The sequence below is a fragment of the Chaetura pelagica genome, unplaced genomic scaffold, assembly GCF_000747805.2.
Source record: "Chaetura pelagica isolate M959 unplaced genomic scaffold, ChaPel_1.0 scaffold39, whole genome shotgun sequence".
Classification (NCBI taxonomy): domain Eukaryota; kingdom Metazoa; phylum Chordata; class Aves; order Apodiformes; family Apodidae; genus Chaetura; species Chaetura pelagica.
Genome location: NW_009954614.1, coordinates 517691 through 530142, shown reverse-complemented (window position 1 = coordinate 530142; position 12452 = coordinate 517691). Strand labels below are relative to the sequence as shown.

The window sequence follows — 12452 nt, the reverse complement described above, 5'->3', positions numbered from 1 at the left end:
CCCTTGTACTTGGCAATGGTGAGCCAACACCTCAAGTACTGTGTTCAGTTCTGGGCTCTGCACTACAGAAAGGACATTGAGGTGCTGGAGCGTGTCCAGAGGAGAGCAACAAGGCTGGTGAAGGGTCTAGAGAACAAGTCATATGAGGAGCAGCTGAGGGAACTGGGGATGTTTAGTTTGGAGAAGAGCAGACTGAGGGGAGACCTCATTGTCCTCTATAACTACCTGAAAGGAGACCTGAAAGGAGGGAGGTGGGAGTTGGCTTCTTCTCTCAAGTAAATGATGGCAGGACCAGAAGAAATGGCCTGAAGTTGCAGCAGGGGAGGTTTAGATTGGACATTAGGAAGAATTTCTACACCGAAAGAGTGATAAGGCACTGGAACAGGCTGCCCAGGGAGGTGATGGAGTCACCATTCTTGGAAATATTCACGAAACGTGTAGATGCGGCATTTCAGGGCATGCTCTAGTGACCAAGGTTGTAGGGAGGTTTTTTTGTGGGTGTTATTTGGTAGTGTGTGTGTTGTGCTCATGTTTTTTTGGGGTTGTGTTGTATGGGTTGGGGTTTTTTGGGTGGTGCATTGTCTGCTGTGTGTGGTTTTTTGTTTGGTTGGCTTCTATGCTGGTTGGAGTAAGTGATCTCAGAGGTCCTTTCCAGCCATGACTATTCTGTGATTCTGAAAAGAAAAAGACAAAAGAGAATGACAATTTAAACAAGTTACTACTGTCTCCCACTGTTCAGAATTCCTTGTGCTCATGTTTTCTACCACATCATTTTGAATTTGTTCTTTTAAATTTTTCAACTAACTATTTTTAACAAAGGTAATTGGAACCCCATGTGCAGTAATTACAATAAATTTTCATGTCAAATGCAGAACATTCCTTGGTGGGGGAGGTGGGTTGTAAACACATATATGCACACATCCTCCTTCTCTCCCTCCCCTGTAAAGAAGTGATTAGACTGTTGCTTTGGTGGAATGACATTTTTCCTGAAAATTACACAGGCACACAACTCGTCCAGAACTAGATACTTAGTTCTAGATACTTTACACTGAAGAGACTGGAAATGATTTTATATTCTCCTGTAATTTTCAATTTATTTTTTATTCACTTTATTGCAAAAATGCAAATATGGTTTTAAAATTTGTTTATTCAGATCCCATTGTGTTATAAAATCCCAGCTCTTTTTTCAGTGGCATGAATAGTGGGGTAGTATATAAAATAAAGTTACCTCATGCAGTTTGGTCTATATTGGACTCGATAATGAAATCTGTAGTCAGTAAAACACAGCACTGCATTACAGAACATGTGTACAGCTTTTCCCTTGTGAGGCAGTGAGCAAACAATCTTTTTTTCACAAATATCTATGCCAAACCTCAAATAGTTGAGTAACTAAAGGCATTTAGGAGTCATAGCAGGTATTCTGCTTATAAATGTGGGAATAAGCACTGGAACTGCTAAGTAAGCTTTGCAATCTTTGATGTATTTATATATTCACTCAGCTTTTCCCTATGACAGTTCTAAATAGCACTCCAAGCAGGTCATCAGCTTTGGCACCACAAGGAGGTTGTCACTGCTGTCCAAGCTGCAATGCTTGTAGCAACTAGTCTGGCTGCAAAAAAGATCACTGAAGATTTGTGCTTTTCTTTTTTTTTTTTTTTTTTTTTTTTTTGCAACTGTTTAGCATTGGGTTTTACTTTGTTGCCATGGTCTCTCTCATTCAGTGTACTACGGTAGACAGACCACAGTAAATACTGGGATGGGGTGCTCTCTGTGTGCTGCTGATACACAGTCTTCCATTTAAAAATACAGGTTTACACTCCTCATCACTCTTTCATTCTGTTACATTGAAGGGTCGCCAATACCTGTGGGCATTGATGTGCAGGTAGAAAGCATTGACAGCATATCTGAAGTTGACATGGTAAGTTGGTAAATAGAACTGGAATGTCGAATTTCAGCCAAAATTCAGGGTTTCTGAAACATTCAGCTGGATGATACAGAGTAATACCTTAAAAGAGCATAACTTTGCCTTGAAGCACAGGAGTCATTCTCATTTAAACCAATATGTGCTACATAAGAGCACATGTTGAATTTCTCCCTGGGCTAGAGGAACAGATCAGAGTAGATAGTGCTCTGATCTGAAAATGCCAACCACCCACTAAGCCCCAAGGGCTACCACATGAGCTCTTAGTGCCCTGCACAGCAGATGATGACGCTTTGTGTCCTTTGCTGCCTTTGCTTATGCAGAGCTGAGTATTCCCATCGTTTCTGGCATGGGTGGACCTGTAGTCAAAAGAAATGGAAGCAGAAAAATCAGTTCCAGGAATGGTCCTAGGAAGGAGACAGCCTCACTGCAATCAAGGACCTGCAGTGCTGGAATGCAGGCTCTTCATTCCTCAGCTGAAATTGTCACTAATAATGCCACTCAGACATTAGTGCCAAGTTGCTCTGTCCTGGAATAGCAACATGCCATAGCAGGGCATGTTAACTTTGCAAAGAGATCTGTTCAAGTAAATGTAGATCTAGTTGTAGGTGTTGAGTTTGCAACGGGATCTGCCAGTATGAACCCCTGCATTCCTTTGCAAACCTATTCAAATAATAAAATCATATTAAAAGGCCATAAAATCATATTACAGGAGAAGACCTAAGTATCTTTCCAGTAGTCTTATCAGAAGTTATTGTTCTACTGAAATAAATGATTTCTGCATAATAATGCAAAAGTTATATAGGTGAGCACAGAGCAGACAAGCTGCACTGAAGCTCAAACTGGATTTGCAGCATTCTCTCCATCTCTTTCCACCTGTATATTTTCAGTCATGTTATTTCTCTAATTAGGATGATAAAATATTTGTAACAATTGTCGTTCATATGAAAAAAATAGATTGTAAAATATAATTGTTTACTCTAATGAAATTAATTATATTGTTTCTTTATGATGCATTTCACTAATAAATGCGTTAATCTATAACCCCTGTGCAACACTTGTACAAAATGTACAGACTAATGGATTTTACAAGTTGATCTAATGCTAATGAAAAATTTAATCCCTTTGCAAAGGAACCACAGCTAATTCTTGGAAAAACTTGTGAAGATTTCCAAAGGAAACTCCTTTCCATTGACACAGCCAGTATCTCCAGAGATAGTTCCAGTTGGAACTGGAGATAGTTCCAATCTATATTTAAGCTAAATGAGGGGTGTTTGATTCCTCTCATTGAGGATTCTCCAGATGATGTCCAGAGAAGAAATTGATCCTTTGCATGAGCTGATTACTGTGTACCTTTTTCTACTGTATGTGAATAAAACGAGCATTATCTTCTTTTATTTTTAATTAAACAAAGGACTTCACAATGACTTTATATCTCAGACATTACTGGAAGGATGAGAGACTTTCCTTTCCTAGTAACAAAAACAAAAGTATGACTTTTGATGGAAGACTGATAAAAAAGATCTGGGTACCTGACGTATTTTTTGTACACTCCAAAAGATCTTTCATCCATGATACAACTGTGGAAAACATCATGCTCCGAGTATACCCTGATGGCAACGTACTCTTCAGTCTACGGTAAGATCAATAATACCCTTTAATAAGAAAGTACACACTGCAATTGTTGGCTGTTCAGTGAGAAATTACTGGAAATGTTTGCATCTAAGCCTGTGATACTGGACTGGCATTAATCCCCTGGCATCAGATACTGGGAACTGGTGACCTGTGTACTAGTGTGGAAATGAATTTACATTGATAAGGTATAGATAACATATTTTTCTATCATTCACATATTATTTCCCATTACGTGATAATGACAGTATTTTCATCTGTTGTAAATAGCACTGAAGTTTATCAAGTATTAATTCATTGCCAGTGGTTTTAGCAATATTGCAGTAGTTTTACTGTTGAGCACAGTAAAGCTCAAAATGATTAGCAAAGAACAAATCTGTCAGGTTTTGTTTCTTGGGGTTTTTTGTTTGTTTGTTTGCTTGTGTTTTGTTGTGGTTGTTGTGTTTTTTTCCCCTGAGTCTTTTTAAACTGTCTGTCTCAGCTGTTTTAACCCTGGGATACCTGTAAACACACATAGATATTAATGGCGGCTCCAGACAGGCACGGAAAGCAGATTATTGGTGCTGATACAAGCAGTGTTACAGGCACGTTGTATGACTACAAGGAATTGGAAAGTGAGACAGCAATTCCAGGACTGGAACGGCAAGGTCATTAAATGTGTCTGCTTTCTATCTACATGTTACTGCTTTTCTTTAGAAAGTAGATTTGGATGATGTGGCAGAAATGGTTTTAATGGATGAATTTTACACCTAGGGTAAAGGTCCTGAGGCCTGTGCATTGCAGAAATGACAGTTCTCCAATTTGTTACTAATTAGGCCTATGTACAGCAGTGATATTTCATCTAGTCTGCATAGTTTGAAGATTTATGCAAGCCCTTGAGATTTTGGCTAGGTAATAATTTTTCCAACAGGGAATTAATTTATTCACCCTCTCATGAAGACATGCAGAAACCCTCACAAGAACACCTGTACACCACTTTAAAACAGTGTATGTTCCAGAATCACACTGACCAGTAAGAAACAAAAAGGTGAACTGTGTAGTTTATTGCTATATTCATTTCCATGATTCCTGAGGGAGAGAGGGATCAGAGGCACTACACTGCCACACTAAGGCTTACAGCAGTGGCTCTCTGTGTGAGGGTGTGACATACCCTCACAGTCAGCAGGAGGAAGGAAGAGTGGTGAAGAGACACGAGATGGCTAAACACATTCTGTCAGCTTGCCAGGGGTTAAGTGTCATCAAGACAAACAGTAAGAAATTGTGCACAAATAGCTACAAACAAAAGAGTGTGCATGATGGGAAGGACAGAAATAGAGAGACAAGAAAAAGCAAGATGGAAATGAAAGGAAAGGAGGAAGTAGAGCTGAGGGACTGACACAGTGTGAGTCAATTTACATTTGCTCTTTGCTCAGAATTCCCTCTGTGATTGAAGGCAGCCCATGCTCTGTGCCTTGCCTCACATTTGCAAGCCGGTGCTCTACTTTTCTTCCTTGCACTCATCCTCTCTGCTTCCAGTTATCTTTCCCTCACTGTGCATTACCAGATGGTGTGGTGTGTACTGGGTGAATCCTCCTTGCTCTGACAGGTGAGTTTGCAGCCAGACTCACCTTCCCTAACTGTGCATTACCAGATGGTGTGGTGTGTACTGGGTGAATCCTCCTTGCTCTGACAGGTGAGTTTGCAGCCAGACTCACCTTCCTGTCTCAGTGAATAGAAAAGATCCCAAGTTCCTGCCAAACGTGTGGATTTCTTCCTGGACATCAGCACGAAGGGCAGGTGCCCTGTGCTCTTCCCTTCCTCCTCTATCAGTTCTTATCAAACTGAGAGGCAGGGAATGGGGTGACTTAAAGGCTCCTGAACCAAGCTTTTAAAATTATTAAGGTGAAATAAAGTGTTTCTAGCCTAAGTGGTGCTAATATGTATGTTCCTAATGAATCAGATGTTCATTAAAACACCCTTTTTGTATTGCCAGTTTTACATGCAGGAGGTAGGTTATATTCCAAATACTTATGTGCAAGAAATCTGCATATTTCAGTTTTTCTTCAGTGCCCAGAATCTGGGATTTTATTAAAGACATGTGGAACAAAAATCCAGATTTGTGGCTAAAATAGTATTTTACATTTTTTTTCCCCCAATCAACATTTTCTTGTTCTTCCCCTGATCCTTTCGTCAATAGCTAGAAGATGAAAGCAACATCCACAGCTGGAAGCCTTATGCATAATTTCAAAGGTGTACCACTCTTACAATCTCATTTCAAGCTAGTAAAATCATACACTTTTAAAAATTCAGTTAGTGTTATTACCAATCACAAGTTTTTGAAGATAGCTTGTATATCCAGTATATCCTTTATGACTTAAATTCCTGTAGGTTTCAGTTTGGAGAAAACTGAAAAATCAAATTAAAGCCTCAAATGACATGCAAGCTAAGACAGGAAAGGGAAATCATGCAAGATTTACCATATTAAAATTGCTGCCTCTAGCCTTCTTGTTGTTTATTGGTTAAAATGTCAAGGGACATTTATATTCTAAACATTTTGGAAAAAGAAGGTGGAATAAAAAATAATATCTTCACCTAGATTTCCTTAATTTTTTTAGTGTATAAGGCATTTCTGTGGTGTTGAAGAGGAGGGAGGCTTCCAGAAACTGGAGCTTATCTTTTTGTGCAATTAAATATTATAACCATTCTAGCTGGGAAAATGGCACTTGGACTAATATTTGCTCTAATTCGTAATATTATCTACTTCAGTCTACAAGAAATCCAGTCAAGAAATGTGAACTCCCCTTGTTAATCTTCATAAGTGTAACCCTTCAAATGAAAATGTGTGAAAGGCTAATGAAAGATCACGCCAGCACAGGTTTTAAAAATTGAAGGTAGTGCACTGCACTTAACAAGAAGGACTATTTATGTTTAAAAAATAAGTTTGCCTCACTGGTTTAGTTTTATCTCACTCTCTTGAAGCAACTTTAGAAGCATCCCAAAAAAGCAGAAAAACTCAATCATTAGGATTCTAAATAGCCAATTGCTTGGGGATCATGAAGGTGTCTACACAATCTTAAGAAAACATGAAATTTTTCATTGAAGTCCTGTTTTTCTTTTCCTTTCTGCAGAATAACAGTTTCTGCTATGTGTTTCATGGATTTCAGTAGGTTTCCTCTGGACACGCAGAACTGTTCTTTAGAACTGGAAAGCTGTAAGTTTAATTCATACCTACTCTTCACATGTGCATTTTTACCACCAATACATCTTGTTCATAATACCTTTTTAACTTATTTTTATGTGTGACCTGAACCCTTCAACCTGTACTTACTAAACTGTGGCCAGTTTGAGATCTTTCCAGAACTCAGTGAGCTTTGGGAAGATGGAAAAACCATGATGCACCTTGCTTTGTTTTGACTGGGTTGATATTCCAAGGCCTAAATCTAAAAATGTTTCCTCTGACAAAACAATTTTTTTATTTTTTTTTTTTCTCTGAGAAAAAATGTTAAAAGTAAAATAAGATGTCATTATTTGACCTCATGGAAAAATGAAAATGAGACTGTGAAATATTTGCTTTCTCACCCCTGACTCAGTTGTCTGTAGTAAGTGGTAGAGCTGGACAACAAAAGTTAATTCTGTTTTGATATCTCAAAATTTATTCTTATTTGGATTATGACTAAAGCTGGGATGATGGTTTGTTGTTTGGTCTTGGAAAAGAGACCAGATCCCCAACATTCAGGCAGTCTGCTCAGTGTGGCAGCTCCACAGCTTGGATCCTGTGTGCCTTGTGACTCTGAGCAAGCTCATGTCCCTCATCTGTCAGGTAAGGTGCTCGCAGGGCACAGGACTGGGCTCTACTTGGATCAGGCTGGAATATAGTCTTTGCAAATTTTTCCATGTCAACTAACTGGCAAATTGATGTGAAAACAATGTTTCTTGGGGGTTTTCCCAAATTGATTGAGTGGTGTCCTATCCCTAAAAAAAGAAAACAGAAGCATTATTCCAGGAGAAGAGGTGATTCAGTTTTCACTTTCTCGTAGATGCATACAATGAAAATGATCTGATGTTATACTGGAAACATGGAAACAAGTCCCTGAGCACAGATGAGCACATCTCCCTCTCCCAGTTTTTCATTGAAGAATTCAGTGCTTCCAGCGGATTAGCTTTTTACAGCAGTACAGGTATAGTAACCCCTGTCATTAGAAGAGAGACACACAGGACACAATCATGGAGAATGTCTTTCACATTTAAATTCATTGCTAATAAGTGACTGTCACTGCTGAGAGAGTTCAATTAAAAGTAGGTCTGTCAATCACACTGGTTTATTGGCCTCATTCCTTGCTTCTCTTTATGTTACATTTGGGACCACTTCTTTTTAATATCTTTATAAACGATCTTGATGAGGAGATAGAATGCACCCTCAGTAAGTTTGCAGGTGACACCAAGTTGGGAGGGAGTGTTGATCTGCCTGAGGGTAGGGAGGCTCTGCAGAGAGACCTGCACAGACTAAATCGATGGGCCCAGGTCAACTGCATGAAGTTCAACAAGGACAAGTGCACCTGAGCCACAACAACGCCATGCAGTGATACAGGCTTGGGGAAGAGTGGCTGGAATGCTGTCTGGCAGAACATGACCTGGGGGTTCTGATTGATAGGCAGCTGAATGTGAGCCAGCAGTGTGCCCAAAGGGCCAAGAAAAAGGACATCGAGGTGCTGGAGCGTGTCCAAAGAAGGGAAATGGATCTGGTGAAGGGCCTTGAGAACAAGTTTCATGAGCAGCAGCTGAGGGAACTGGGGCTATTTAGTTTGGAGAAAAGGAGTCTGAGGGGAGACCTCATCACCCTCTACAACTACCTGGAAGGATGTTGTAAAGGGGTAGGCACTGGTTTATTCTCACAAGTAACTGTTGATGGAACAAGAGTAAAAGGCCTCAAGCTGCACCAGGGGAGGTTTAGACTAGACATTAGGAAGAACTTTTTCACTGAAAGGGTTGTCAGACATTGGAACATGCTGCCCAGGGAGGTGGTTGAGTCACCATCCCTAGATGCGTTTAAAAGTCTTCTAGGTATGGTGCTTGGAGCATGGCTTGGTGCTGGACTTGGTAGAGTAGGGTTAATGGCTGGACTCAATGATCTTGAAGGTCTTTTCCAACCTAAATGATTCTGTGATTACCAGTATAACCCTTTCTTGATACCAGAAGAAGAGGCCATAATAAAACTTGCAACTTCACATCTGGCAAAAAGAACCTGAAAAAAATAAACAACCAAATACATGTTGTTGTGAGCTCCTGCAAAATTGTAGTGCTTCTCTGAAATCCACAGGAATATTTGGTTTATAGGAATCTTGGTGTCCTGGTTATATAGAAAGGCTTGAAAATGCAAACATGAAGGGGTTTGCAAACAAGGAACACCAGCGTGTTTTATTGTCTAAAATCTCCTTATTTTTGGACCTGTAAAATGCGGCCTTAGCAGTGAGGAAGTCATAGCTTGATCAGGTTCTTCATCCTTATCTGTTGCTCACATATGAGCTAAGTACAGAGGTCCAGCTTTCAAGAGCCACAGTCACATGAGAAGAGAGTGAGTGATACTACCGTAACTGTGCCTTGCTGGGAGCTACATCAAATTTGCTCTTGTTGCAAGGAGACTGGCACGTTTTCCACCAAACTGCTATCACGATGTGTTGAGCCTGACTTCTGGGAACTCAGCTGGCATCTTCCTGCCTTGCTATTCTCATCGAAAAACACTGATGCAAGCAAATACAGCCTGGTACACAACAGTGCAACCTCACACCAGCCTTGTGCCCACGCCTTCACAGCACCTTTGACTTTGTAAAGTGCAACTGCTTCATGCTTATTTGCTGATGTTTTGATGATGAGTTTACCCAGCAGATTAAAGGTGTAAAGACTCCTTAAGCTGCAGGACCCACCTGGAATATGCGTGTACCACATTGTTAACCAGAACACTGCCCTTTATTGACATACACTTTTCTTTGGCTTTTAAGTTTTGTTTCAGACAGGAGGTTCCACCCTCTCTTGTTCTTTTATTTTGTTTCTTGTCGGAAGAAAGTGATTGCACACAGACCCTGACACCCCAAGTAATGGCAGGGATCAATCAGCAAAACTCTAATGGGATCCATCTCCCCCTTAAAATTCTCGGGCTAAAAATTGACAAGAATCCTTCTCACAAAGCAGCCTGATGCATTTTAGGCTCTTCATATCCTTCCCTGTGAATCTCAGTGAAGGACACATGCATGGCATTCAGGCTTTTGGAGTTCTCTGGCCTCCAAAGGAGCAACAATTTCAATCCATTTTTGGAAAAAAAAAAATAAAATTAAACCCAAAATCCTTCTCCACAACTTTAAACCGCATAGAGTGTGTTTAATATTAGGTGAGGTCATTGTTTAGATATCCTTGTGAAGGCCTGACTGCTCCCACACAGGCTCATCGATGGCTTCTCCTTCTACTCGGACAGGCGGATGCTGCGCAGCCCCTTCTGCCTTCTTTCCACCCCCCTAGAAACTGGCATCTCTTCCCTGGCAGGAGGTTTACGGCACATGCTTTGCTGCACAGACAGAGCGTGCACCAAAATTCACTAGATGGCAGCCTTTCCTCTCAAGTCAAGGCTGGGCAGGCAAAGCGGTGTGGCCGTAGGAAAAGCAGTGAGGGTTATTGCTGGGCTTTGGCAGCTGGAGAGAAGGCAGGCCGCTTTTTGGGGGAGACAGGGTGTTGGCTTCACTGGCCTAGTTGGATTGAACAATTATGCCCTGTCTTTATTATCCCAGCACTTTCACTCGGAGTTTATATACTTTTCTTCAATTCTCCAATCTCAATTAAAATACATAGTATTTTTTTTTATGCAGTGATGATGCTTCACTCCCAAGGCAGAAGTATTTTAATGAGGTATGATGGACAGTTTGTAAAGCACTATATAAAACCAAGGCAAATAACATGGTTCTTTTCTCCCCCAACCTGTTCCTCTCTTTTTTCAATAGGTTGGTACAATCGGCTTTTTATAAACTTTGCACTCCGGAGACATATTTTCTTTTTTGTGCTGCAATCCTATTTCCCAGCTATGCTGATGGTGATGCTGTCTTGGGTTTCATTTTGGATTGACAGAAGAGCTGTTCCTGCCAGGGTATCACTAGGTAAACCTGTAACATATATTCTTTTGGGAAATATGGAATGAGCAGGGGAGAGGTTTTGAAGTTACCTTGGCTTTCTAATTACACAGGATGCTAGCAAGTATATCAGGTAATTGGGTGAAAAACATTATTATTGCCACTGTTGTGACTACCACAAACTCCTTCAGTCAACCTCTATGTTTGGAAGTGGAATATTTATTCAGACTGGCTTTGCTATATTGGAAAACAGCTCACATACCACAGAAGGAAAAAAGGGATGATTCTGCAGCTTTCCCTATGTAGAGTTTTACTTCATTCTTTGGAACCAGTTTCCTGATTTGTCCTATGTAGCAAAGCTTTCCTTTGTTCAGCACCTTGGAAATGTTTACTTTGGCACTTTAACTGCACAAGGCACACAGGCTTCTGTGGAAGCTGAAGAGTAAGTTGGGGCATCTTTCTGCTTTCACAATTTTAGCTCTGAACACCACAGCTCAGGAGAAGAAAGAATAAAGACAGTGTTTTTTTTATGATGTTATTGTTTTTCTCAGTGATGAATCAGTTGCTACGACTTCAAGACTGCCTCCGTTGGGAATTCAATGCTGATGGTCTTGGAATTAGTACCTTTTTCAAAGATTAGTACCTTTTTTCAGAGATTAGCATCTCTGTGAAGGTGTGATGGCAATTTTTTTAAGATATCTGCTGTAAACATAACACACATAAGTCCTGCAACTGTTGGTTTAAGAATTAGTAAAGAAGCGCCTGTTCTTTCTTCTCACTGATGCTCGTCACAGAAACCAACAGTGTGTTGCCCTATTTCTTAGATAAGTGAAAATCTGAGGATCTTTAAGAAACAAATTTGCATGTACTGAGGGAGCCCTCAATTTTTATCTATAGCTATGTCAGTCTAGAAAAAATAGGGGGCTAGTTACTGTATATCTTTCTCTACTGGCACAGTCTAAAGCTATTAATTCATTAATCCATTTGTTAGTCTAAAAAGAAATTATGATACCTCCTACCTAATTTCATTATTGCATCTACCGATTCTTTTTATTTGTAAGAAATTTAACTTGATCTTAAAAAATAAAAATTTAATTCTCAGTAGGCTATTCATAATGTTGTCAAGATGGTTTTGCTCATCATATTCTTTAATTCATACATGGATTTCTGCAGAAGGTTATGCATCAGAAATTCTATGAATAACACACATTTCATTAGCAAAAACATACATAATTTATAGGCAGTGTTAACAACAAAGTTTAAAAAGCTTAGCTCCCTAGCTTAGAGTAGACATACTTTCAAAAAATCTATTTGCTTTTATATGGGGTATTCCAAAGTCCATCCCTCAACCTAAGGAATTTGCAGAGAAGAAGAGGGAAAACTCTTACATGTTCCAGTGGACTTGAACTAGCATAAAACTGGAGAAGGATATAAGTAGACCCAGCTGAAAGGCCACACAACCAGCCAGTGCTACACTCACAGATGCTATTGATATGTCACAACTTCCAGTGTTACATTTATTTCTTTAAATGCAAGGCCTTGGTTGGGTCTTCTTTGTTGAGGCAGGGGGACGTCTTGCATTTTTATGCCAGAGTGCTTTTAGAGAGCCAATGTGTTACGAGAGGGACACACAATCTAACATAATATTTTTGAGAAGTATGATTTGAGAACAGGTTAGGAGGGAAACAGGTGATTCTTCAGGACAAGAAAGTGTGTAGCAGAGGCCCTGGCTCTGGGAAGACCACAAATCTGCTTTCATTTCTCTACAGCAGTGATGAAAGCTGTCACAAAAATGTGTTCCTTATGCT

General features: G+C 40.0%; 1 protein-coding gene across 1 annotated transcript in view; it reads left to right on the top strand.

The window, feature by feature from the left end:
- GABRR3 (gamma-aminobutyric acid (GABA) A receptor, rho 3) overlaps positions 1-12452 on the top strand; it is a 30076-nt gene that overhangs the window by 15935 nt on the left and 1689 nt on the right. The window contains exons 3-7 of the mRNA XM_010005475.1: positions 1851-1918; positions 3336-3559; positions 6661-6743; positions 7570-7710; positions 10519-10671. Coding sequence (XP_010003777.1) covers positions 1851-1918; positions 3336-3559; positions 6661-6743; positions 7570-7710; positions 10519-10671 — 669 coding nt within the window. The remainder of the gene's footprint in view (positions 1-1850; positions 1919-3335; positions 3560-6660; positions 6744-7569; positions 7711-10518; positions 10672-12452) is intronic.